The sequence below is a fragment of the Oncorhynchus masou genome, chromosome 28 (genome assembly GCF_036934945.1).
Source record: "Oncorhynchus masou masou isolate Uvic2021 chromosome 28, UVic_Omas_1.1, whole genome shotgun sequence".
NCBI classification, from domain to species: domain Eukaryota; kingdom Metazoa; phylum Chordata; class Actinopteri; order Salmoniformes; family Salmonidae; genus Oncorhynchus; species Oncorhynchus masou.
The window spans coordinates 67,718,851-67,746,844 of record NC_088239.1 but is presented as its reverse complement, the minus strand read 5'-3'; the positions used below and the strand labels follow the sequence as shown (position 1 = coordinate 67,746,844).

General features: G+C 46.9%; 1 protein-coding gene across 1 annotated transcript; it reads left to right on the top strand.

The window, feature by feature from the left end:
• The first annotated feature begins 115 nt into the window (after positions 1-115).
• On the top strand, positions 116-27,859 carry LOC135518141 (vacuolar protein sorting-associated protein 37B-like). Its single transcript, XM_064943058.1, has 4 exons — positions 116-307; positions 2,252-2,423; positions 26,150-26,232; positions 26,411-27,859. The coding sequence occupies exons 1-4, from the start codon at positions 203-205 to the stop codon at positions 26,834-26,836; spliced, it is 786 nt and encodes a 261-aa protein (XP_064799130.1). The 5' UTR covers positions 116-202; the 3' UTR covers positions 26,837-27,859.
• The last annotated feature ends 135 nt before the right edge of the window (positions 27,860-27,994 follow it).

Sequence of the window (27,994 nt, the reverse complement as noted above, 5' to 3'; positions counted from 1 at the left end):
AAGTCTACGTCGTGAAAATCCCAAAAGTAAATGTATTTTTTTAATGACGTCGATTGTGGATGACGTCATAGTCATATTACGTTACACTCCCTTCTGATTTGCCAGAAAGCATCTCTATTTCCGGTTTGTGATCCAAACACTTATCCGTTTTGAGCCGAAAGAACTGTACCCAGACTGATAGACGACAACCATCATAGGAGAAATGGCAGAATTCACGGATAAATTCAGCTCTTTCACCATGACGCAGTTAAACGAGTTACTTGAAGACGATGAAAAGTTAAATTCTATTGTCAAAGAAATGAACGAGGTAAGTTCCCTTTGTGTTTTACTAACGTTAGCTGGCTATCCCTAGTAACGCTAGCTAGCATCCATATCTATGTAGCTGTGCACTTATGACTGTTGTCAGGCAGTCCTTCATTCACAACTTCCTTCTAGATGCAAACGTGGTTTGCATGGTTGAGCAAGCTCATCAACATCCGCCTCGTTGCCACAGCTGAGAGGCTTGCTCCTTGTACTGTACTCAACATTTGGATGTTTAGTGGATGCTGATGCTGTTTCCATATTTTTATTTTCAAATCAGTTTTGACAATAACCCTGTTTGTGTACATATGCCACAAATGGCAGTGTCATTGTTTGGCATTAGGCCACAAATGCCATCTGATTCCCATTATTGCATGAGTAATGGACACCCGGGTTTAGGAACAGATTTGAAATGATCTGGTTTGTTTTGTTTCCTGTTCTGTGAACAGCATCTGCACAAGACAGCCAGTCATCAGCTATGTGGAAGGTGTTAAAAGTTGGAAGAGGTTTTCCTATTGACTAACCGAGGCGGAGGAGTCCATATTTCAGTGCAGCACACCTCTTTAGTCAACATTCTGATGCATTGAGCACACAGCACCGCACAGATTATTACAAAGGTCGATGCTTAACCAAGAAGCACCTCTCACAGCCTATTGACATTTGGTTATGTCAGTGTTCTTTTCAGACATGTGTACAGCATTCATTCTGGCACTGGTATTTTGTACCTCATCCCTCTCCATCTCTAGCTAGCCTTGTCTAGTTTAGGTATTAGGAAAGCTCAACTTGCTTCTTCACCTTCTGTATTTGTATATTCATGTATGTGGCTTATGCAAGACTCCCCACCATGGCGCTGTGACGTTGGTGGAACTGTTAGTCCTAACCCACCAATGTGGAAATAGCTTTACAGGAACAGCCTGTGAGCAGAGATACAAATCTGGTTGCGACTGGAGAGCTGTCTAGTGCCTGTCTTCCCTGGGCTGGTGCCAGCATCTCATCCCTCCCGACCATGTTATTTATGATTCATTATAACCTAGTTGCAGGGTAGCCTAGTGGTTAGAGCATAGTAATCAAAAGGTTGCAAGTTCGAATCCCCGAGCTGACAAGGTACAAATCTGTCGTTCTGCCCCTGAACAGGCAGTTAACCCACTGTTCCTAGGCCGTCATTGAAAATAAGAATTTGTTCTTAACTGACTTGCCTAGTAAAATAAATAAATAAAGTTCATTAGTACTGATCTCTTGATTGAGTGCTGTGTTTTAGCTAGAACCCAACTTATTTATTGGCTCGCTGACATTGCCCTTTTACCTCTATCAGTATCGGACAATAATTCTGTCGATAACCGATATTCAATGGGATGAAAAAGGGGAATCTCATGCTGATCTGAACACTTGCGGACATTTTCATGTCATTATTTGTCACAATGTACGTAATCAACATTTGAAGCATATTTGTTGGACAATTGCTCTTTTGGATGGTATTTTTTGAGAATTCAGTGTGTAAAAATGTCACTTTAATTTCCCTGCTGTAAAACAGTATATTGGCAGTCGGCAGATATATCGGTAAGTTTTGCTCCCCCAAGATTGGGGTATCGGTCCCAAAAAAACATATTGGTTTCCCTGCCCTTGGATAAGAGCTCTGCTTTCTGCTGTGGCGTCCTGTAGATATAATAGCCTATGGGGTCCTATTACAGGTATTTCACATCTGTTTGTAGGCTTGGTGAAAGGGATTATAAATGTATGGAGTAATCACTGTCCTCCATAAAAATATACTCATATTTAATCTCCAGAGGTTAGGTTTTGAGCAGGTTTGTCGCTGGCCTATAGGCCTACTCTACACATCACAGTCTGGGGGTCAGTCAGTCTCTGTCTGCGTGTATTGTCTCAAGTACTAACTCACCTTCCCTCTTCCTGTGTGTGTCTGTCTGTGTATGCTGTGTGTTTGTCTCTGTGTTAGATGTGTGAGGTGCAGCAGGTGAAGGAGCTGACCCTGGTCAGTAACATCAGTCTGGCAGAACAGAACCTCCAACTGCAGCCCAGTCTGGACCTTCAGAAGAACCAGCTCACCTCACGCTACCGCCACCTACAGGAGCTCTATGACAACTACCAGCTACGCAAGTCCACACTCTGTAAGACCGCTAACAGGTCCACACTACCAAGTCCACACTCTGTAAGAGTCCTAGAAAGTCCACACTTGATGAGACACCTAGACACCACACTACTAAGGACAGTGTGCCTGTATACCAGTCTCTTTCTGTCTACATCTCACTCAGTGCACTCTGCTATCTGAAAGACCAGCCTTTCTCTCTCTATGTTGGTAGCTGACTGTTCTCTACAAGTCTGTCTGGTCGAGCCAGTTCAGTAACTTGTTGTTCCTAGATACTGCTCCTCTGTCAGTCGGGTTGTTCTAGATACTAGTCCTCTGTCAGTCGGGTTGTTCTAGATACTAGTCCACTGTCAGTGGGGTTGATACTGGATACTGGTCCTAAGTCAGTTGGGTTGTTACTGGATACTGGTCCTCTGTCCTGGTCCTCTGGGTTGTTTCTGGATACTGGTCCTCTGTCAGTGGGGTTGTTACTAGATACCGGTCCTCTGTCAGTGGGGTTGTTACTGGATACTGATCCTCTGTCAGTGGGGTTGTTCTAGATACTGGTCCTCTGTCACTGGGCTTGTTACTGGATACTGGTCCTTTGTCAGTCAGGTTGTTACTAGATACTGGTCCTCTGTCAGTGGGGTTGTTACTAGATACTGGTCCTCTGTCAGTGGGGTTGTTCTAGATACTGGTCCTCTGTCAGTGGGGTTGTTACTAGATACTGGTCCTCTGTCAGTGGGGTTGTTCTAGATACTGGTCCTCTGTCACTGGGCTTGTTACTGGATACTGGTCCTCTGTCAGTGGGGTTGTTACTGGATACTAGTCCTCTGTCAGTGGGGTTGTTACTGGATACTAGTCCTCTGTCAGTGGGGTTGTTACTGGATACTGGTCCTCTGTCAGTGGGGTTGTTACTGGATACTAGTCCTCTGTCAGTGGGGTTGTTACTGGATACTGATCCTCTGTCAGTCGGGTTGTTCCTGGATACTGGTCCTCTGTCACTGGGCTTGTTACTGGATACTGGTCCTTTGTCAGTTGGGTTGTTACTGGATACCGGTCCTCTGTCATGTGGGTTGTTACTGGATACTGGTCCTTTGTCAGTGGGGTTGTTACTGGATACTGGTCCTCTGTCAGTCGGGTTGTTCCTGGATACTGGTCCTCTGTCAGTGGGGTTGTTACTGGATACTGGTCCTCTGTCAGTGGGGTTGTTACTGGATACTGGTCCTCTGTCAGTGGGGTTGTTACTGGATACTGGTCCTCTGTCACTGGGCTTGTTACTGGATACTGGTCCTTTGTCAGTGGGGTTGTTACTGGATACTGGTCCTCTGTCAGTGGGGTTGTTACTGGATACCGGTCCTCTGTCAGTCGGGTTGTTACTGGATACTGGTCCTTTGTCAGTGGGGTTGTTACTGGATACTGGTCCTCTGTCAGTCGGGTTGTTACTGGATACTGGTCCTCTGTCAGTGGGGTTGTTACTGGATACTGGTCCTCTGTCAGTCAGGTTGTTACTGGATACTGGTCCTCTGTCAGTGGGGTTGTTACTGGATACTGGTCCTTTGTCAGTGGGGTTGTTCTAGATACTGGTCCTCTGTCACTGGGCTTGTTACTCGATACTGGGCCTCTGTCAGTGGGGTTGTTACTGGATACTGGTCCTCTGTCAGTGGGGTTGTTACTGGATACTGGTCCTTTGTCAGTGGGGTTGTTACTGGATACTGGTCCTCTGTCAGTGGGGTTGTTCTAGATACTGGTCCTCTGTCACTGGGCTTGTTACTCGATACTGGTCCTCTGTCAGTGGGGTTGTTCTAGATACTGGTCCTCTGTCACTGGGCTTGTTACTGGATACTGGTCCTCTGTCAGTGGGGTTGTTACTGGATACTGGTCCTTTGTCAGTGGGGTTGTTACTGGATACTGGACCTCTGTCAGTCGGAATGTTCTAGATACTGCTCCACTGTCAGTCGGGTTGTTCTGGATACTGGTCCTCTGTCAGTCACTGGGGTTGTTACTGGATACTGGGCCTCTGTCAGTCGGAATGTTCTAGATACTGCTCCACTGTCAGTTGGGTTGTTACTGGATACTGGTCCTTTGTCAGTCACTGGGGTTGTTACTGGATACTGGGCCTCTGTCAGTCGGAATGTTCTAGATACTGCTCCACTGTCAGTTGGGTTGTTACTGGATACCGGTCCTCTGTCAGTGGGGTTGTTACTGGATACTGGTCCTCTGTCAGTCGGGTTGTTCCTGGATACTGGTCCTCTGTCACTGGGCTTGTTACTGGATACTGGTCCTTTGTCAGTTGGGTTGTTACTGGATACCGGTCCTCTGTCAGTGGGGTTGTTACTGGATACTGGTCCTTTGTCAGTGGGGTTGTTACTGGATACTGGTCCTTTGTCAGTGGGGTTGTTACTGGATACTGGTCCTCTGTCAGTGGGGTTGTTACTGGATACTGGTCCTCTGTCAGTGGGGTTGTTACTGGATACTGGTCCTTTGTCAGTGGGGTTGTTCTAGATACTGGTCCTCTGTCACTGGGCTTGTTACTCGATACTGGTCCTCTGTCAGTGGGGTTGTTACTGGATACTGGTCCTCTGTCAGTGGGGTTGTTACTGGATACTGGTCCTCTGTCAGTGGGGTTGTTACTAGATACTGGTCCTCTGTCAGTGGGGTTGTTCTAGATACTGGTCCTCTGTCACTGGGCTTGTTACTCGATACTGGTCCTCTGTCAGTGGGGTTGTTCTAGATACTGGTCCTCTGTCACTGGGCTTGTTACTGGATACTGGTCCTTTGTCAGTTGGGTTGTTACTGGATACTGGTCCTCTGTCAGTGGGGTTGTTACTGGATACTAGTCCTTTGTCAGTCGGGTTGTTCCTGGATACTGGACCTCTGTCAGTCGGGTTGTTCCTGGATACTGGACCTCTGTCAGTCGGGTTGTTCTAGATACTGGTCCTCTGTCAGTGGGGTTGTTACTGGATACTGGTCCTCTGTCAGTGGGGTTGTTACTGGATACTGATCCTCTGTCAGTGGGGTTGTTCTAGATACTGGTTCTCTGTCAGTGGGGTTGTTACTAGATACTGGTCCTCTGTCACTGGGGTTGTTCTAGATACTGGTCCTCTGTCACTGGGCTTGTTACTGGATACTGGTCCTCTGTCAGTAGGGTTGTTACTGGATACTAGTCCTCTGTCAGTGGGGTTGTTACTGGATACTAGTCCTCTGTCAGTGGGGTTGTTACTGGATACTAGTCCTCTGTCAGTGGGGTTGTTACTCGATACTGGTCCTCTGTCAGTGGGGTTGTTACTGGATACTGGTCCTCTGTCAGTGGGGTTGTTACTGGATACTGGTCCTTTGTCAGTGGGGTTGTTACTGGATACTGGTCCTTTGTCAGTGGGGTTGTTACTGGATACTGGTCCTCTGTCAGTGGGGTTGTTACTGGATACTGGTCCTCTGTCAGTGGGTTTGTTACTGGATACTGGTCCTTTGTCAGTGGGGTTGTTCTAGATACTGGTCCTCTGTCACTGGGCTTGTTACTCGATACTGGTCCTCTGTCAGTGGGGTTGTTACTGGATACTGGTCCTCTGTCAGTGGGGTTGTTACTGGATACTGGTCCTTTGTCAGTGGGGTTGTTACTGGATACTGGTCCTCTGTCAGTGGGGTTGTTCTAGATACTGGTCCTCTGTCACTGGGCTTGTTACTCGATACTGGTCCTCTGTCAGTGGGGTTGTTCTAGATACTGGTCCTCTGTCACTGGGCTTGTTACTGGATACTGGTCCTTTGTCAGTTGGGTTGTTACTGGATACTGGTCCTCTGTCAGTGGGGTTGTTACTGGATACTAGTCCTTTGTCAGTCGGGTTGTTCCTGGATACTGGACCTCTGTCAGTCGGGTTGTTCCTGGATACTGGACCTCTGTCAGTCGGGTTGTTCTAGATACTGGTCCTCTGTCAGTGGGGTTGTTACTGGATACTGGTCCTCTGTCAGTGGGGTTGTTACTGGATACTGATCCTCTGTCAGTGGGGTTGTTCTAGATACTGGTTCTCTGTCAGTGGGGTTGTTACTAGATACTGGTCCTCTGTCAGTGGGGTTGTTCTAGATACTGGTCCTCTGTCACTGGGCTTGTTACTGGATACTGGTCCTTTGTCAGTCAGGTTGTTACTAGATACTGGTCCTCTGTCAGTGGGGTTGTTACTAGATACTGGTCCTCTGTCAGTGGGGTTGTTCTAGATACTGGTCCTCTGTCAGTGGGGTTGTTCTAGATACTGGTCCTCTGTCACTGGGCTTGTTACTGGATACTGGTCCTCTGTCAGTAGGGTTGTTACTGGATACTAGTCCTCTGTCAGTGGGGTTGTTACTGGATACTAGTCCTCTGTCAGTGGGGTTGTTACTGGATACTAGTCCTCTGTCAGTGGGGTTGTTACTGGATACTGATCCTCTGTCAGTCGGGTTGTTCTAGATACTGGTCCTCTGTCACTGGGCTTGTTACTCGATACTGGTCCTCTGTCAGTGGGGTTGTTACTGGATACTGGTCCTCTGTCAGTGGGGTTGTTACTGGATACTGGTCCTTTGTCAGTGGGGTTGTTACTGGATACTGGTCCTCTGTCAGTGGGGTTGTTCTAGATACTGGTCCTCTGTCACTGGGCTTGTTACTCGATACTGGTCCTCTGTCAGTGGGGTTGTTACTGGATACTGGTCCTTTGTCAGTGGGGTTGTTACTGGATACTGGACCTCTGTCAGTCGGAATGTTCTAGATACTGCTCCACTGTCAGTGGGTTGTTCTGGATACTGGTCCTCTGTCAGTCACTGGGGTTGTTACTGGATACTGGGCCTCTGTCAGTCGGAATGTTCTAGATACTGCTCCACTGTCAGTTGGGTTGTTACTGGATACCGGTCCTCTGTCAGTGGGGTTGTTACTGGATACCGGTCCTCTGTCAGTGGGGTTGTTACTGGATACCGGTCCTCTGTCAGTGGGGTTGATACTGGATACCGGTCCTCTGTCAGTGGGGTTGATACTGGATACCGGTCCTCTGTCAGTTGGGTTGTTACTGGATACCGGTCCTCTGTCAGTTGGGTTGTTACTAGATACTGGTCCTCTGTCAGTGGGGTTGTTACTAGATACTGGTCCTCTGTCAGTGGGGTTGTTCTCGATACTGGTCCTCTGTCACTGGGCTTGTTACTGGATACTGATCCTCTGTCAGTCGGGTTGTTCCTGGATACTGGTCCTCTGTCACTGGGCTTGTTACTGGATACTGGTCCTTTGTCAGTTGGGTTGTTACTGGATACCGGTCCTCTGTCAGTGGGGTTGTTACTGGATACTGGTCCTTTGTCACTGGGCTTGTTACTGAATACTGGTCCTTTGTCAGTTGGGTTGTTACTGGATACCGGTCCTCTGTCAGTCGGGTTGTTACTGGATACTGGTCCTTTGTCAGTGGGGTTGTTACTGGATACTGGTCCTCTGTCAGTCGGGTTGTTACTGGATACTGGTCCTTTGTCAGTCACTGGGGTTGTTACTGGATACTGGGCCTCTGTCAGTCGGAATGTTCTAGATACTGCTCCACTGTCAGTTGGGTTGTTACTGGATACCGGTCCTCTGTCAGTGGGGTTGTTACTGGATACTGGTCCTCTGTCAGTCGGGTTGTTCCTGGATACTGGTCCTCTGTCAGTCGGGTTGTTACTGGATACTGGTCCTTTGTCAGTGGGGTTGTTACTGGATACTGATCCTCTGTCAGTCGGGTTGTTCCTGGATACTGGTCCTCTGTCACTGGGCTTGTTACTGGATACTGGTCCTTTGTCAGTTGGGTTGTTACTGGATACCGGTCCTCTGTCAGTGGGGTTGTTACTGGATACTGGTCCTTTGTCAGTGGGGTTGTTACTGGATACTGGTCCTTTGTCAGTGGGGTTGTTACTGGATACTGGTCCTCTGTCAGTGGGGTTGTTACTGGATACTGGTCCTCTGTCAGTGGGGTTGTTACTGGATACTGGTCCTCTGTCAGTGGGGTTGTTACTGGATACTGGTCCTCTGTCAGTGGGGTTGTTACTGGATACTGGTCCTTTGTCAGTGGGGTTGTTACTGGATACTAGTCCTTTGTCAGTCGGGTTGTTCCTGGATACTGGACCTCTGTCAGTCCGGTTGTTCTAGATACTGGTCCTCTCTCAGTGGGGTTGTTACTGGATAGTAGTCCTTTGTCAGTCGGGTTGTTCCTGGATACTGGACCTCTGTCAGTTGGAATGTTCTAGATACTGCTCCACTGTCAGTTGGGTTGTTACTGGATACCGGTCCTCTGTCAGTGGGGTTGTTACTGGATACCGGTCCTCTGTCAGTTGGGTTGTTACTGGATACCGGTCCTCTGTCAGTGGGGTTGTTACTGGATACCGGTCCTCTGTCAGTTGGGTTGTTACTGGATACCGGTCCTCTGTCAGTGGGGTTGTTACTGGATACCGGTCCTCTGTCAGTTGGGTTGTTACTGGATACCGGTCCTCTGTCAGTGGGGTTGTTACTGGATACCGGTCCTCTGTCAGTTGGGTTGTTACTGGATACTGGTCCTCTGTCAGTGGGGTTGATACTGGATACCGGTCCTCTGTCAGTGGGGTTGATACTGGATACCGGTCCTCTGTCAGTTGGGTTGTTACTGGATACCGGTCCTCTGTCAGTTGGGTTGTTACTAGATACTGGTCCTCTGTCAGTGGGGTTGTTACTGGATACTGATCCTCTGTCAGTGGGGTTGTTCTAGATACTGGTCCTCTGTCAGTGGGGTTGTTACTAGATACTGGTCCTCTGTCAGTGGGGTTGTTCTAGATACTGGTCCTCTGTCACTGGGCTTGTTACTGGATACTGGTCCTTTGTCAGTCAGGTTGTTACTAGATACTGGTCCTCTGTCAGTGGGGTTGTTACTAGATACTGGTCCTCTGTCAGTGGGGTTGTTCTAGATACTGGTCCTCTGTCAGTGGGGTTGTTCTAGATACTGGTCCTCTGTCAGTAGGGTTGTTACTGGATACTAGTCCTCTGTCAGTGGGGTTGTTACTGGATACTAGTCCTCTGTCAGTGGGGTTGTTACTGGATACTAGTCCTCTGTCAGTGGGGTTGTTACTGGATACTAGTCCTCTGTCAGTGGGGTTGTTACTGGATACTGGTCCTTTGTCAGTTGGGTTGTTACTGGATACCGGTCCTCTGTCAGTGGGGTTGTTACTGGATACTGGTCCTTTGTCACTGGGCTTGTTACTGGATACTGGTCCTTTGTCAGTTGGGTTGTTACTGGATACCGGTCCTCTGTCAGTGGGGTTGTTACTGGATACTGGTCCTTTGTCAGTGGGGTTGTTACTGGATACTGGTCCTCTGTCAGTCGGGTTGTTCCTGGATACTGGTCCTCTGTCACTAGGCTTGTTACTGGATACTGGTCCTTTGTCAGTTGGGTTGTTACTGGATACCGGTCCTCTGTCAGTGGGGTTGTTACTGGATACTGGTCCTTTGTCACTGGGCTTGTTACTGGATACTGGTCCTTTGTCAGTTGGGTTGTTACTGGATACCGGTCCTCTGTCAGTGGGGTTGTTACTGGATACTGGTCCTTTGTCAGTGGGGTTGTTACTGGATACTGGTCCTCTGTCAGTCGGGTTGTTACTGGATACTGGTCCTTTGTCAGTCACTGGGGTTGTTACTGGATACTGGGCCTCTGTCAGTCGGAATGTTCTAGATACTGCTCCACTGTCAGTTGGGTTGTTACTGGATACCGGTCCTCTGTCAGTGGGGTTGTTACTGGATACTGGTCCTCTGTCAGTCGGGTTGTTCCTGGATACTGGTCCTCTGTCAGTCGGGTTGTTACTGGATACTGGTCCTTTGTCAGTGGGGTTGTTACTGGATACTGGTCCTCTGTCAGTCGGGTTGTTCCTGGATACTGGTCCTCTGTCAGTTGGGTTGTTCCTGGATACTGGTCCTCTGTCACTGGGCTTGTTACTGGATACTGGTCCTTTGTCAGTTGGGTTGTTACTGGATACCGGTCCTCTGTCAGTGGGGTTGTTACTGGATACTGGTCCTTTGTCAGTGGGGTTGTTACTGGATACTGGTCCTCTGTCAGTGGGGTTGTTACTGGATACTGGTCCTCTGTCAGTGGGGTTGTTACTGGATACTGGTCCTCTGTCAGTGGGGTTGTTACTGGATACTGGTCCTTTGTCAGTGGGGTTGTTACTGGATACTGGTCCTCTGTCAGTGGGGTTGTTCTAGATACTGGTCCTCTGTCACTGGGCTTGTTACTTGATACTGGTCCTCTGTCAGTGGGGTTGTTCTAGATACTGGTCCTCTGTCACTGGGCTTGTTACTGGATACTGGTCCTTTGTCAGTTGGGTTGTTACTGGATACTGGTCCTCTGTCAGTGGGGTTGTTACTGGATACTAGTCCTTTGTCAGTCGGGTTGTTCCTGGATACTGGACCTCTGTCAGTCGGGTTGTTCCTGGATACTGGACCTCTGTCAGTCGGGTTGTTCTAGATACTGGTCCTCTGTCAGTGGGGTTGTTACTGGATACTGGTCCTCTGTCAGTGGGGTTGTTACTGGATACTGGTCCTTTGTCAGTCGGGTTGTTCCTGGATACTGGACCTCTGTCAGTCGGGTTGTTCTAGATACTGGTCCTCTGTCAGTGGGGTTGTTACTGGATACTAGTCCTTTGTCAGTCGGGTTGTTCCTGGATACTGGACCTCTGTCAGTCGGAATGTTCTAGATACTGCTCCACTGTCAGTCGGGTTGTTCTGGATACTGGTCCTCTGTCAGTCACTGGGGTTGTTACTGGATACCGGTCCTCTGTCAGTTGGGTTGTTACTGGATACCGGTCCTCTGTCAGTGAGGTTGTTACTGGATACCGGTCCTCTGTCAGTTGGGTTGTTACTGGATACCGGTCCTCTGTCAGTTGGGTTGTTACTGGATACCGGTCCTCTGTCAGTTGGGTTGTTACTAGATACTGGTCCTCTGTCAGTGGGGTTGTTACTGGATACTGATCCTCTGTCAGTGGGGTTGTTCTAGATACTGGTCCTCTGTCAGTGGGGTTGTTCTAGATACTGGTCCTCTGTCACTGGGCTTGTTACTGGATACTGGTCCTTTGTCAGTCAGGTTGTTACTAGATACTGGTCCTCTGTCAGTGGGGTTGTTACTAGATACTGGTCCTCTGTCAGTGGGGTTGTTCTAGATACTGGTCCTCTGTCAGTGGGGTTGTTCTAGATACTGGTCCTCTGTCACTGGGCTTGTTACTGGATACTGGTCCTCTGTCAGTGGGGTTGTTACTAGATACTGGTCCTCTGTCAGTGGGGTTGTTCTAGATACTGGTCCTCTGTCAGTGGGGTTGTTCTAGATACTGGTCCTCTGTCAGTGGGGTTGTTACTGGATACTAGTCCTCTGTCAGTGGGGTTGTTACTGGATACTGGTCCTCTGTCAGTGGGGTTGTTACTGGATACTAGTCCTCTGTCAGTGGGGTTGTTACTGGATACTGGTCCTCTGTCAGTCGGGTTGTTCCTGGATACTGGTCCTCTGTCACTGGGCTTGTTACTGGATACTGGTCCTTTGTCAGTTGGGTTGTTACTGGATACCGGTCCTCTGTCAGTGGGGTTGTTACTGGATACTGGTCCTTTGTCACTGGGCTTGTTACTGGATACTGGTCCTTTGTCAGTTGGGTTGTTACTGGATACCGGTCCTCTGTCAGTGGGGTTGTTACTGGATACTGGTCCTTTTTCAGTGGGGTTGTTACTGGATACTGGTCCTCTGTCAGTCGGGTTGTTCCTGGATACTGGTCCTCTGTCAGTCGGGTTGTTACTGGATACTGGTCCTTTGTCAGTGGGGTTGTTACTGGATACTGATCCTCTGTCAGTGGGGTTGTTACTGGATACTGGTCCTCTGTCAGTGGGGTTGTTACTGGATACTGGTCCTCTGTCAGTGGGGTTGTTACTGGATACTGGTCCTCTGTCAGTGGGGTTGTTACTGGATACTGGTCCTTTGTCAGTGGGGTTGTTACTGGATACTAGTCCTCTGTCAGTGGGGTTGTTCTAGATACTGGTCCTCTGTCACTGGGCCTCTGTCACTGGGCTGTTACTCGATACTGGTCCTCTGTCAGTGGGGTTGTTCTAGATACTGGTCCTTTGTCAGTTGGGTTGTTACTGGATACTGGTCCTCTGTCAATGGGGTTGTTACTGGATACTAGTCCTTTGTCAGTCGGGTTGTTCCTGGATACTGGACCTCTGTCAGTCGGGTTGTTCTAGATACTGGTCCTCTGTCAGTGGGGTTGTTACTGGATACTGGTCCTCTGTCAGTGGGGTTGTTACTGGATACTGGTCCTTTGTCAGTGGGGTTGTTACTGGATACTAGTCCTTTGTCAGTCGGGTTGTTCCTGGATACTGGACCTCTGTCAGTCGGAATGTTCTAGATACTGCTCCACTGTCAGTCGGGTTGTTCTGGATACTGGTCCTCTGTCAGTCACTGGGGTTGTTACTGGATACTGGGCTTCTGTCAGTCGGAATGTTCTAGATACTGCTCCACTGTCAGTTGGGTTGTTACTGGATACCGGTCCTCTGTCGGTTGGGTTGTTACTGGATACCGGTCCTCTGTCAGTGGGGTTGATACTGGATACCGGTCCTCTGTCAGTGGGATTGTTACTGGAGACCGGTCCTCTGTCAGTGGGGTTGATACTGGATACCGGTCCTCTGTCAGTTGGGTTGTTACTGGATACCGGTCCTCTGTCAGTGGGGTTGTTACTGGATACTGGTCCTTTGTCAGTGGGGTTGTTACTAGATACCGGTCCTCTGTCAGTGGGGTTGATACTGGATACTAGTCCTCTGTCAGTGGGGTTGTTACTGGATACTGGTCCTCTGTCAGTGGGGTTGTTACTGGATACTAGTCCTCTGTCAGTGGGGTTGTTACTGGATACTGATCCTCTGTCAGTCGGGTTGTTCCTGGATACTGGTCCTCTGTCACTGGGCTTGTTACTGGATACTGGTCCTTTGTCAGTTGGGTTGTTACTGGATACCGGTCCTCTGTCAGTGGGGTTGTTACTGGATACTGGTCCTTTGTCACTGGGCTTGTTACTGGATACTGGTCCTTTGTCAGTTGGGTTGTTACTGGATACCGGTCCTCTGTCAGTGGGGTTGTTACTGGATACTGGTCCTTTTTCAGTGGGGTTGTTACTGGATACTGGTCCTCTGTCAGTCGGGTTGTTCCTGGATACTGGTCCTCTGTCAGTCGGGTTGTTACTGGATACTGGTCCTTTGTCAGTGGGGTTGTTACTGGATACTGATCCTCTGTCAGTGGGGTTGTTACTGGATACTGGTCCTCTGTCAGTGGGGTTGTTACTGGATACTGGTCCTTTGTCAGTGGGGTTGATACTGGTCCTCTGTCAGTGGTGTTGTTACTGGATACTGGTCCTCTGTCAGTGGGGTTGTTACTGGATACTGGTCCTTTGTCAGTGGGGTTGTTACTGGATACTAGTCCTCTGTCAGTGGGGTTGTTCTAGATACTGGTCCTCTGTCACTGGGCTTGTTACTCGATACTGGTCCTCTGTCAGTGGGGTTGTTCTAGATACTGGTCCTTTGTCAGTTGGGTTGTTACTGGATACTGGTCCTCTGTCAGTGGGGTTGTTACTGGATACTAGTCCTTTGTCAGTCGGGTTGTTCCTGGATACTGGACCTCTGTCAGTCGGGTTGTTCTAGATACTGGTCCTCTGTCAGTGGGGTTGTTACTGGATACTGGTCCTCTGTCAGTGGGGTTGTTACTGGATACTGGTCCTTTGTCAGTGGGGTTGTTACTGGATACTAGTCATTTGTCAGTCGGGTTGTTCCTGGATACTGGACCTCTGTCAGTCGGAATGTTCTAGATACTGCTCCACTGTCAGTCGGGTTGTTCTGGATACTGGTCCTCTGTCAGTCACTGGGGTTGTTACTGGATACTGGGCTTCTGTCAGTCGGAATGTTCTAGATACTGCTCCACTGTCAGTTGGGTTGTTACTGGATACCGGTCCTCTGTCAGTGGGGTTGTTACTGGATACCGGTCCTCTGTCGGTTGGGTTGTTACTGGATACCGGTCCTCTGTCAGTGGGGTTGATACTGGATACCGGTCCTCTGTCAGTGGGATTGTTACTGGAGACCGGTCCTCTGTCAGTGGGGTTGATACTGGATACCGGTCCTCTGTCAGTTGGGTTGTTACTGGATACCGGTCCTCTGTCAGTGGGGTTGTTACTGGATACCGGTCCTTTGTCAGTGGGGTTGTTACTAGATACCGGTCCTCTGTCAGTGGGGTTGATACTGGATACTGGTCCTCTGTCAGTGGGGTTGTTACTAGATACCGGTCCTCTGTCAGTGGGGTTGTTACTAGATACCGGTCCTCTGTCAGTGGGGTTGATACTGGATACCGGTCCTCTGTCAGTTGGGTTGTTACTGGATACCGGTCCTCTGTCAGTGGGGTTGATACTGGATACCGGTCCTCTGTCAGTGGGATTGTTACTGGATACCGGTCCTCTTTCAGTTGGGTTGTTACTGGATACCGGTCCTTTGTCAGTGGGGTTGTTACTGGATACTGGTCCTCTGTCAGTCGGGTTGTTACTGGATACCGGTCCTCTGTCAGTGGGGTTGTTACTGGATACTTGTCCTCTGTCAGTCGGGTTGTTACTGGATACCGGTCCTCTGTCAGTGGGGTTGTTACTGGATACTGGTCCTCTGTCAGTCAGGTTGTTACTGGATACTGGTCCTCTGTCAGTGGGGTTGTTACTGGATACTGGTCCTTTGTCAGTGGGGTTGTTCTAGATACTGGTCCTCTGTCACTGGGCTTGTTACTCGATACTGGTCCTCTGTCAGTGGGGTTGTTACTGGATACTGGTCCTCTGTCAGTGGGGTTGTTACTGGATACTGGTCCTCTGTCAGTGGGGTTGTTACTGGATACTGGTCCTTTGTCAGTGGGGTTGTTACTGGATACTGGTCCTCTGTCAGTGGGGTTGTTCTAGATCAGACATGGGCAAACTACGGCCCGCGGGCCACATACGGCCCGTTAGGCTTTTTAATCCGGCCCGCCGAACTTGTCCAAATTATAGTAAAAACCTCCTTTTTTCCCCTTTCCCTGCAATGCCCACGTTTCCCCAATAGATGGCGCACTCAAAACACATTGACTGTTGTTGGAGTGGCGCGTATTTCTCTTTATTTCACTTTAATTTTCACTTCGTTTCACGTCACCATTAAGCCCTTCTGTGAAAATGAGCGGACCAAAGAGAAGGTAAGTGGACAGCGAATGCCGAGTGTTTAATAAGGAGTGGACAACATAATACTTCTTCACTGAAGTCGGATCAACGGCTGTATGTCTGATATGCCAAGAAGCTGTTGCGGTTTTCAAAGAGTACAATATCAGCCGTCACTTTGCCACGAAGCATGCAAACTATGCTAGCAAGCAGTCAACACAAGAACGGGCGGCTACTGCTCAGTCACAAACTGGCTTTGTGACTTTGCGTTTGCTGTGGACATATTTTCACACATGAATGAGCTGAACGTGAAGCTACAGGGGAAAGATCAGTTTGCGCACGACATGTACACAAATGTGAGAGCCTTCAAATCCAAGCTGGTTTTATTCTCCAGGCAAATGTCAAACAAATCTTTCGCACATTTCCCCACACTAGCCGTGCAGAAAGAGGCCGCCTCTGTCAAATGCGAAGAAATACTGCAAATCACTGGACGATCTGCACAGAGAATTTTGCCGTCGGTTCTGTGATTTTGAAAAAATTGACAAGTCACTTCAACTGGTGTCCTGTCCCCTGTCACAAGACCCCGAATCAGCACCACAGGAGCTGCAATTGGAACTGATCGATCTTCAGTCTGACTCCGTCTCAAAGGAGAAGTTCAAGTCTCTTAAACTGAATGACTTTTATGCTTCACTTAACGAGACCGCGTTTCCAAACCTCCGGAGGACGGCGCAGAAGATGCTGGTGTTGTTTGGCTCGACCTACGTGTGTGAGCAGACGTTTAGCGTCATGAAAATCAACAAAGCCCATCACAGATCCAAGTTAACTGACCAACACCTCAGATCTGTCCTGAGAATTGCCACAACAAAACTAACTCCAGACTTTGATGCACTGGCAAAAAAGGGAGACCAACAACACTGTTCCCACTGAAATGGTGAGTTTTCTGCTGTGTTATGAAAAAATGCATATGGAAAGTTTGGAAGTGCGTCTTTTAATTAAGAGCAATGCGCATTTACGCACAGCAGTGGTACAGTAGCTTAATTAACACGCCGCACATCGCTCTTAATTTAAATTTAAATTTTCAGCTGATATTTAATACAGCCTATGTCTGTGTGCTTGGCAACGATACACGTGTACTGTTTGCGCGTGAAGGCGAGGGGGTTGTTACGTCCGTGGCGAGTTTGTAGAGCGCGGGTCAGGACAATCCATCCATGATTTTGCAGAGTTTAACACAAGTAGATATTATTGAGCTTGAGTATTTCGTTGTAATAATATGTTTTGAATGTTGAAAGTGATTCCATTTTTCAATAAATGTTGATTTCTTTAACTTTGCACCTTCGATTGAAACTTATTAAAAACAGACGCAATCTTGATAAATCACAGTGCGTATGTTATTTTAATCTATTTACATTTCCTCCTCCCAGTATCTCCGAAATAGTATGTAAATGCCATATCTTGCATATTCCTTGAGACAAATTTATTAACTGATAAGGGCTATTTTTCACATTTGAAAGACAGTTAATAAATTGGGTTGTAGTGTTCTTACTGTGCTATGAGGTTTGCACACACTACATTTAATGCTTTAGTATATCCGGCCCAAACACTCCCTCCAAATGCTCCTGGCCCGGCCCCTCTGTCAAATTTTAGAACACATTGTGGCCCGCGAGTCAAAAAGTTTGCCCACCTCTGTTCTAGATACTGGTCCTCTGTCAGTGGGGTTGTTCTAGATACTGGTCCTCTGTCACTGGGCTTGTTACTGGATACGGGTCCTTTGTCAGTCAGGTTGTTACTAGATACTGGTCCTCTGTCAGATGGGTTGTTACTAGATACTGGTCCTCTGTCAGTGGGGTTGTTCTAGAATCTGGTCCTCTGTCAGTGGGGTTGTTCTAGATACTGGTCCTCTGTCACTGGGCTTGATACTGGTTCTCTGTCAGTAGGGTTGTTACTGGATACTAGTCCTCTGTCAGTGGGGTTGTTACTGGATACTAGTCCTCTGTCAGTGGGGTTGTTACTGGATACTGGTCCTCTGTCAGTGGGGTTGTTACTGGATACTAGTCCTCTGTCACTGGGCTTGTTACTGGATACTGGTCCTCTGTCAGTGGGGTTGTTACTGGATACTGGTCCTTTGTCACTGGGCTTGTTACTGGATACTGGTCCTTTGTCAGTTGGGTTGTTACTGGATACCGGTCCTCTGTCAGGGCGGTTGTTACTGGATACTGGTCCTTTGTCAGTGGGGTTGTTACTGGATACTGGTCCTCTGTCAGTCGGGTTGTTCCTGGATACTGGTCCTCTGTCAGTCGGGTTGTTACTGGATACTGGTCCTTTGTCAGTGGGGTTGTTACTGGATACTGATCCTCTGTCAGTCGGGTTGTTCCTGGATACTGGTCCTCTGTCACTGGGCTTGTTACTGGATACTGGTCCTTTGTCAGTTGGGTTGTTACTGGATACCGGTCCTCTGTCAGTGGGGTTGTTACTGGATACTGGTCCTTTGTCAGTGGGGTTGTTACTGGATACTGGTCCTTTGTCAGTGGGGTTGTTACTGGATACTGGTCCTCTGTCAGTGGGGTTGTTACTGGATACTGGTCCTCTGTCAGTGGGGTTGTTACTGGATACTGGTCCTTTGTCAGTGGGGTTGTTCTAGATACTGGTCCTCTGTCACTGGGCTTGTTACTCGATACTGGTCCTCTGTCAGTGGGGTTGTTACTGGATACTGGTCCTCTGTCAGTGGGGTTGTTACTAGATACTGGTCCTCTGTCAGTGGGGTTGTTACTGGATACTAGTCCTCTGTCAGTGGGGTTGTTACTGGATACTGGTCCTCTGTCAGTGGGGTTGTTACTGGATACTAGTCCTCTGTCACTGGGCTTGTTACTGGATACTGGTCCTCTGTCAGTGGGGTTGTTACTGGATACTAGTCCTCTGTCACTGGGCTTGTTACTGGATACTGGTCCTCTGTCAGTGGGGTTGTTACTGGATACTGGTCCTTTGTCACTGGGCTTGTTACTGGATACTGGTCCTTTGTCAGTTGGGTTGTTACTGGATACTGGTCCTCTGTCAGTGGGGTTGTTACTGGATACTGGTCCTTTGTCAGTCGGGTTGTTCCTGGATACTGGTCCTCTGTCACTGGGCTTGTTACTGGATACTGGTCCTTTGTCAGTTGGGTTGTTACTGGATACCGGTCCTCTGTCAGTGGGGTTGTTACTGGATACTGGTCCTTTGTCAGTGGGGTTGTTACTGGATACTGGTCCTTTGTCAGTGGGGTTGTTACTGGATACTGGTCCTCTGTCAGTGGGGTTGTTACTAGATACTGGTCCTCTGTCAGTGGGGTTGTTACTGGATACTAGTCCTCTGTCACTGGGCTTGTTACTGGATACTGGTCCTCTGTCAGTGGGGTTGTTACTGGATACTGGTCCTTTGTCACTGGGCTTGTTACTGGATACTGGTCCTTTGTCAGTTGGGTTGTTACTGGATACTGGTCCTCTGTCAGTGGGGTTGTTACTGGATACTGGTCCTCTGTCAGTCGGGTTGTTACTGGATACTGGTCCTTTGTCAGTGGGGTTGTTACTGGATACTGATCCTCTGTCAGTCGGGTTGTTCCTGGATACTGGTCCTCTGTCACTGGGCTTGTTACTGGATACTGGTCCTTTGTCAGTTGGGTTGTTACTGGATACCGGTCCTCTGTCAGTGGGGTTGTTACTGGATACTGGTCCTTTGTCAGTGGGGTTGTTACTGGATACTGGTCCTTTGTCAGTGGGGTTGTTACTGGATACTGGTCCTCTGTCAGTGGGGTTGTTACTGGATACTGGTCCTCTGTCACTGGGCTTGTTACTCGATACTGGTCCTCTGTCAGTGGGGTTGTTACTGGATACTGGTCCTCTGTCAGTGGGGTTGTTACTGGATACTGGTCCTTTGTCAGTGGGGTTGTTCTAGATACTGGTCCTCTGTCACTGGGCTTGTTACTCGATACTGGTCCTCTGTCAGTGGGGTTGTTACTGGATACTGGTCCTCTGTCAGTGGGGTTGTTACTGGATACTGGTCCTCTGTCACTGGGCTTGTTACTCGATACTGGTCCTCTGTCAGTGGGGTTGTTACTGGATACTGGTCCTCTGTCAGTGGGGTTGTTACTGGATACTGGTCCTTTGTCAGTGGGGTTGTTCTAGATACTGGTCCTCTGTCACTGGGCTTGTTACTCGATACTGGTCCTCTGTCAGTGGGGTTGTTACTGGATACTGGTCCTCTGTCAGTGGGGTTGTTACTAGATACTGGTCCTCTGTCAGTGGGGTTGTTACTGGATACTGGTCCTTTGTCAGTGGGGTTGTTACTGGATACTGGTCCTTTGTCAGTCGGGTTGTTCCTGGATACTGGACCTCTGTCAGTCGGAATGTTCTAGATACTGCTCCACTGTCAGTCGGGTTGTTCTGGATACTGGTCCTCTGTCAGTCACTGGGGTTGTTACTGGATACTGGGCTTCTGTCAGTCGGAATGTTCTAGATACTGCTCCACTGTCAGTTGGGTTGTTACTGGATACCGGTCCTCTGTCAGTGGGGTTGTTACTGGATACCGGTCCGCTGTCAGTTGGGTTGTTACTGGATACCGGTCCTCTGTCAGTGGGGTTGATACTGGATACCGGTCCTCTGTCAGTGGGGTTGATACTGGATACCGGTCCTCTGTCAGTTGGGTTGTTACTGGATACCGGTCCTCTGTCAGTGGGGTTGATACTGGATACCGGTCCTCTGTCAGTGGGATTGTTACTGGATACCGGTCCTCTGTCAGTGGGGTTGATACTGGATACCGGTCCTCTGTCAGTTGGGTTGTTACTGGATACCGGTCCTCTGTCAGTGGGGTTGTTACTGGATACTGGTCCTTTGTCAGTGGGGTTGTTACTAGATACCGGTCCTCTGTCAGTGGGGTTGATACTGGATACCGGTCCTCTGTCAGTGGGGTTGATACTGGATACCGGTCCTCTGTCAGTGGGGTTGATACTGGATACCGGTCCTCTGTCAGTGGGTTTGTTCTAGATACTGGTCCTCTGTCAGTGGGGTTGTTCTAGATACTGGCCCTCTGTCATTCGGGTTGTTCTAGATACTGGCCCTCTGTCATTCGGGTTGTTCTAGATACTGGTCCTCTGTCAGTGGGTTTGTTCTAGATACTGGCCCTCTGTCATTCGGGTTGTTCTAGATACTGGTCCTTTGTCAGTGGGGTTGATACTGGTCCTCTGTCAGTCGGGTTGTTCTAGATACTGGTCCTTTGTCAGTGGGGTTGATAATGGTCCTTTGTCAGTGGGGTTGATACTGGTCCTCTGTCAGTCGGGTTGTTCTAGATACTGGTCCTTTGTCAGTGGGGTTGATACTGGTCCTCTGTCAGTCGGGTTGTTCTAGATACTGGTCCTTTGTCAGTGGGGTTGATACTGGTCCTCTGTCAGTCGGGTTGTTCTAGATACTGGTCCTTTGTCAGTGGGGTTGATACTGGTCCTTTGTCAGTGGGGTTGATACTGGTCCTCTGTCAGTCAGGTTGTTCTAGATACTGGTCCTTTGTCAGTGGGGTTGATACTGGTCCTCTGTCAGTCGGGTTGTTCTAGATACTGGTCCTTTGTCAGTGGGGTTGATACTGGTCCTCTGTCAGTCGGGTTGTCACTACATAGCCACGCTCTAAAGAAGGGAAGCACAGTGCTTTTCTAACCACAGTCTCCACCACCAACCTAACCGATATTTATCATTTTAGCTGCCTTTTAAGCATTCTAGTACGGTTAAATAGTTAAAACACACACGTGGACGCAGCGGTCTTAGTTACTGCAGCTCAGTGCAAGATGCGCCACTAAAGTTCCTTGTTCGAATCCAGGCTGTATCACATCAGGCCATGATTGGGAGTCCCATAGGGCGGCGCATAATTATCCCAGCGTCATCCGGGTTTGGCCGTCAATTTAAATAATAATTTGTTCTTAACTGACTTGCCTAGTTAAATAAAGGTTACACACACCACACTGACCAAAAAGTTATTTTGTTGGCATTTACATATATCCCCCTTACCAGTAAAATATAATCAAAACCTATTTGCTGTTTAGTTGTTCATTCATTTAATTCTCAACCAGGATTTCCATGGAACGCCGCTTAGGTCTTTGCTTGTCAAAAAATACACTGCTCAAAAATATTAATGGAACACTTAAACAACAACACAATGTAACTCCAAGTCAATCACACTTATGTGAAATCAAACTGTCCACTTAGGAAGCAACACTGATTGACAATAAATTTCACATGCTGTTGTGCAAATGGAATAGACAACAGGTGGAAATTATAGGCAATTAGCAAGACACTCCCAATAAAGGAGTGATTCTGCAGGTGGTGACCACAGACCACTTCTCAGTTCCTATGCTTCCTGGCTGATGTTTTGGTCACTTTTGAATGCTGGCGGTGCTTTCACTATAGTGGTAGCATGAGACAGAGTCTACAACCCACACAAGTGGCTCAGGTAGTGCAGCTCATCCAGGATGGCACATCAATGCGAGCTGTGGCAAGAAGGCTTGCTGTGTCTGTCAGCGTAGTGTCCAGAGCATGGAGGCGCTACCAGGAGACAGGCCAGTACATCAGGAGACGTGGAGGAGGCCGTAGGAGGGCAACAACCCACTACCTCTGCCTTTGTGCAAGGAGGAGCAGGAGGAGCACTGTCAGAGCCCTTCAAAATGACCTCCAGCAGGCCACAAATGTGCATGTATCTGCTCAAACGGTCAGAAACAGACTCCATGAGGGTGGTATGAGGGCCCGACGTCCACAGGTGGGGGTTGTGCTTACAGCCCATCACCGTGCAGGACGTTTGGCATTTGCCAGAGAACACCAAGATTGGCAAATTCGCCACTGGCGCCCTGTGCTCTTCACAGATGAAAGCAGGTTCACACTGAGCACATGTGACAGACGTGACAGAGTCTGGAGACGCCGTGGAGAACTTTCTGCTGCTGAGTTGGCGGATGCTTTTGTCCGGGTCTGGGAGGAGATCCCTCAGGAGACCACCCGCCACTTCATCAGAAGCATGCCCAGGCGTTGTAGGGAGGTCATACAGGCACGTGGAGGCCACACACACTACTGAGCCTCATTTTGACTTGTTTTAAGGACGTTACATCAAAGTTGGATCAGCCTGTAGTGTGGTTTTCCACTTTAATGTTGAGTGGGACTCCAAATCCTGACCTCCATGGGTTGATAAATTTGATTTCCATTGATACATTTTGTGTGATTTTGTTATCAGCACATTCAACTATGTAAAGAAAAAAGTATTTAATTCATTCAGATTTAGGTTGTCTTATTTTAGCGTTTATTTTTTTGAGCAGTGTATTTTTGACGTGTCAAATAACACTATTTGACCAATCATGACCGGAATATGACTGCACTTCACATAATAATTTAACAATTTAATTTAAAAAATGTACATAGTTATTACACATTGATCACACTATCGCTTGTATTTCTTGTCACAACGATTCATCGATACGTATGTTATGATGCTGGTAAAGATGTCTCGCGCACCTACTGTGCTGGTCATTAAAAAAAATCTAACTAGCTCATGGATGCAAACAATGTTCTTCCCCGAAAACATAGAAAAACGACAATTTGTTTCAGTAGCTATAGTTAGCTAGCTAACTAACTATATAGCTCGGTGTCATCTAAAATAACCCTAATTTATAAGACCGTACTTATTTGATTAATGGTGTTCGGACCCATCTATGTGAAGCTAGCCACAATAAGGATGAACTACAATAGTGGACATTGCTGTTAGCCTTCAAAATAAAAGTATGACATTGACAGTGATGCAAATGAATACAAATAGTATAGTTATGCCATAATTGGAATAGATCATGCTAAATGAGGTTGGAATGTTATTTATATAAAATCAACAAAAGACAATTTTGTTAATTTGACAAATCTGTTGAAATCACACTGGATGTATTATACTTGAGAATTGCATTGGGGGCATACTTATTTCACTCTACAGCCTTACCTATGGATTGTAGATAAATGACATGGGGTATCAGTCTACTCAGTGCCACCCAGAGAACATTTGCGTCATAGCTCTTATTGCGGGACTCTGTAACAACAGTGAATTGAGACATTTATTGTCAACCTATGTGTATTGAACACTATTACAGAGGAAAAACAATACTGCGTGGGTTTTTGGAGTTTGATAACTCTGAGGACGTTGGGAAAAAATATTTTGGGTATTGAGTAGACTGATACCCCATTTCACTGATCCCCAATCGTTAGGTAAAGCTGTACAGTGCAATATGAATGTCAATACACACAATAGGCTGACTGGGGAGGTGATTTCACACAGTGACCGTCCTGAGATAAGAGCTACAATGCTAATATTTGTGTCAACTCTTCACAGTTGTGTTCTTTGGGTGTCACCGAGTAGACTGATACCCCATTTCATTGCTTCACATTCCAAACTTGTTTAACATTACCTTGTCTAAATATGACATGATTCCATAAATTGTAAACTTCTGCATCACTTTCAAAGAGATACTTTTATTTTGAAGGCAAACTGCAAATTCCACTATTGTGCCTAATCCTTATTGTGGCTACCTTCACAAAACATAACCAGGTCCGGTCGAGCCTCACTAGCCATAGCTAACTGGTTGCTTATAACGTTAGCTTTGGGCAACAGGGTTAAGTAGCTGGCAAGCTATTTATTATTTAATGAACTGAAGTTACATTTCAATAGGCGAACAACAAGTGGCTACCTAGCTAATACTTACTCACAAGGATTCCCAAATCATTGCTAAGAATAATGAAAATGACTACAGTTTCTATTGGGCATTGCTTTAAGGCTGGTTGTATTGGTGCTAGCTTATTAACAGCTAAAGCTAGCTACCCCTGAAGTTGTGGTTGAACAAATAATGCTTTATTACCAACGCGGTATTGTTTGCAGACTTTGTTTGTACAGCATTGACAGTGTTACTGATAGTTGTGGTGGCGTTTGGCTTGCACGTGCAAATTCAGAACACACAACATTATATAATTGAGCTGTGTTATTTGATGTGTCAAATGCTTCAAATAGTGTTATTGTCAAATAGTGTGGTTTGATGTCTATCTTTTTTTGACACGTAAAGACCCAAACGGCATTCCATAGTATGTTGTGAAGATAATAGCAGTGATGCAATTACTGTGTAACTCCGGTAGGGCAACATCTGACAAATAGCACACTTGGTTGTGTGTACCGATGCTCGACCAGTCGTGAAAGCCAACATCACCCACAACAGAGAACGGTTAATTAATTGTCAAGGACAATGAATTCCATTATCTTGGTGTTAATGGATTTCACCTGTGAGGTGTCTCGCTGAAATGTTCTTACTGTTTCAAATGACTGCTCGACTTGTTGACTGCTTGATCCCCACAGAAGACATTGTTGGCTAGGTTAGGAATGCTGTGTTGCACGTATAACGCAACATTTTACATAGGTTTTATATTTGTCTGCACGTCAGCTACACTAGGTACAAACAGAACGAGACAATAATTTGTGCCAGGTGTGATTATCCCTCCTAAATAGCTCGGGCGAATGTTCCCATTGACTCCGTAGTAAGGCCAGCAGGCTAGTCTTTTCTTTTTTTTTAATTTAATGTTTTATTTCTTACTATTATTATTTTTATTGGTGCGTAACTGTTATGAAAGTTGTATTGTCAATTTTGTTTTGTATTTAAATGCCACTTTAAATGTGTACATGACACTGCTACAAAATTTCCCCATGGGGACAATAAAGTAAGTAAGTAAGCTTTGACATTGGTTTTGCACATCAGCGTTAAACTAGACATCGGATCGGGCCGATACCGATGTTGGCATTTTTAGCTAATATTGGCCGATTCTGATATGTTCACCAATATACCGTGCATCCCTAGTATACATACCTTGATAGAAAGTTACTCAAGTAAAAGTCAGCCAGTAAAATACCACTTGAGTAAGTATTTGGTTTTAAATATACTTAAGTATCAAAAGTAAAAATAATTTTAAAATCCTTTACTTAAGGAAAGCAGATTTATAAAATGTACGGATAGCCAGGGGCTCAGTCCAACACTCAGCCATTATTTACAAAAGATGCATTTGTGTTTTGTGATTCCGCCAGAGGCAGTAGATGACCATGTGTTCTCTTGATAAGTGTGAATTTGACAATTTTCCTGTCCTGCTAAGCATTCAAAATGTAATGAGTACTTTGGGTGTCAGGGAAAAGGTATGGAGTAAAAACAATACTTTCTTTAGGAATGTAGTAAAGTAAAAGTTGTCAAAAATATAAATAGTAAAGTACAGATAATCTAAAAAACTACTTAAGTGGTACTTTAAAGTATTTTTACTTAAGTACATTACACCACTGATACCGTGACAACAATTTTCTGTCCATCTAGTGACTACTCTGTCAGACAGCTGTTACCTGATAGGATTTCCTGTACTCAATGCTACTTTGTATCCTCTGAATGCCTCAGCTAGCTAGCTACTGTATTCTGTCCCATTACATTGATGTTCTGCCCCAGGGATCAAGTTACGACTTAGGTTCAGGACAGTCATTCACTGTGATGCTTAGTGTTTTAGTGTATTCTAACCATTTCTCCCTCATCTTTCTATCTCTCAGACCATGGTTCAGGCAACAGCTCTCTGGACATTCTGCTGGCTCTGCTGCAAGCTGAGGGAGCCAAGATAGAAGAGGAGACTGAGGTGACACACACACCAATACACCTATACTAGAATATACTCACACACACACAAACCAATACATTTACAACTACACCTACACGCACAAGAATACTCACTCTCTATGATTTTTTATGTTGGTGTGTATTATGTTGAGTCTATGCTTGCGTGAATATAACCCTGCTTTGATGTCCCTGTGTAGAACATGGCAGACTCGTTTTTGGATGGAGAGCTGCCTCTGGACTGCTTTATCGATGACTATCAGCGAAGGCGCCATCTTGCTCACGTGCGCCGTGTAAAGATTGACAAACTCCGTGAGCTGGTGCTGAAGGGTCTCACTAGACCCCAGCAGACCCCTACCCAGCCCAGTCGACCCCAGGACTTCCCCTCTACCCCCTACACCAATGGAGCCTTCTCCCCCCAATCTACGCGAGCTGCCCCTCCTCCCTCCCCTCAGCACAGCGGACTGCCATACCAAGTCGCCCCCAATCCCGCCATGCCTTTCCCCAGCCAGGGTCCTCCAAGCTACCCCAGCAGCCCCTACATTCCCCAGCCCTACCCTCAAGCCCCCCAGCAACACCCCACCTCCCCATGCCTGCCCCCCCGAACTGGCTTCATCATGCAGTGAGGGGGGGGGTCTGTCTCCATAGAAACACCATGGATGATGACCTTATCTACCTTTGACCCAACAATGAGTGTTGGTGACTTAACCAATGACAGCCCCTGTCAGTAATACAGGGAAAACTCCTGACTGACAGGCTCCCTCAGAGACTCCGTCCAGTAGCTACAGCCTGGGGGTTGATTCTCTTAGGTTTTTATTCTAAGACTAGCTTTCTGATTAATCTGAAGACATATGAAAACTTAACTCTCTGACTGGTATTTATATGCTGTGTAGATGAGATGTAGTTTTTGTAAACTACTGTCTTCCTGTGCACACACTTGAGTATGCGTGAAGTTGTGTGTAACCCCAAAGGTCAGGACAGGTGGTGTGATAGTTGACCCTAAAGTTCCTATTCGTCTAAAGGGAGGAGTCCGGTATTGTCACAACTATAGCTAGTCCATCAACCCTGAACAGAACTACTCAAATTGATTTCAATTCAATATGTACTGTAAGGTGCTTTCCTATTCATTGGTGGAGGTTCTTTCCAGTAGGTCGGGAGGATGCAAGGCTAGGAATATACTATGCTATTTTACAAGGGAACAAACATTTTGGGATGGATTTGAATGACCTGCCAAAGATGTTCTCATCTTACCTACTGACTTGGCACTTTGTTTTAGTGATCGTTTTGTATACCGGTATAAGAGGTAGTTATACCCCACCTAACTGGAAGATGGATAGTGAAAATAACCATGCATCCTAAATTAATGTTAAACTTGCTTTCTTGTGAAGCCAGTCAAAGTTGCCATGTGGGGAAAAGAGATCTACAGCTGGCTGTACATCTACAGTTTGCCTTCCCCATTTGTGCTCACCTCAAGGAAAACACATGGGGGTTCAAAAATGAGATGGTGCAGGAAACATTTAAAATATGAACTATAGTAGTCCCTGGTACTGTACATCTGATCTACACTCCCTAGGAACAAACATTCATGTTGTAATGCTAGACTGACAGGTTGACTTTCATCCAAATCAATAAATGTTTTATAACCAATACTAAGGTGTTCTATGCCTGATGTTCTAGTTGTCTGTGTTTGTTACTATCAACTGGACACAGTGGGTAATTGAACAATTGTGCTGATGTAGTTAACTTTGCCAAAAAAAAGATACTTTCCTGCTTGATTTTTTTTT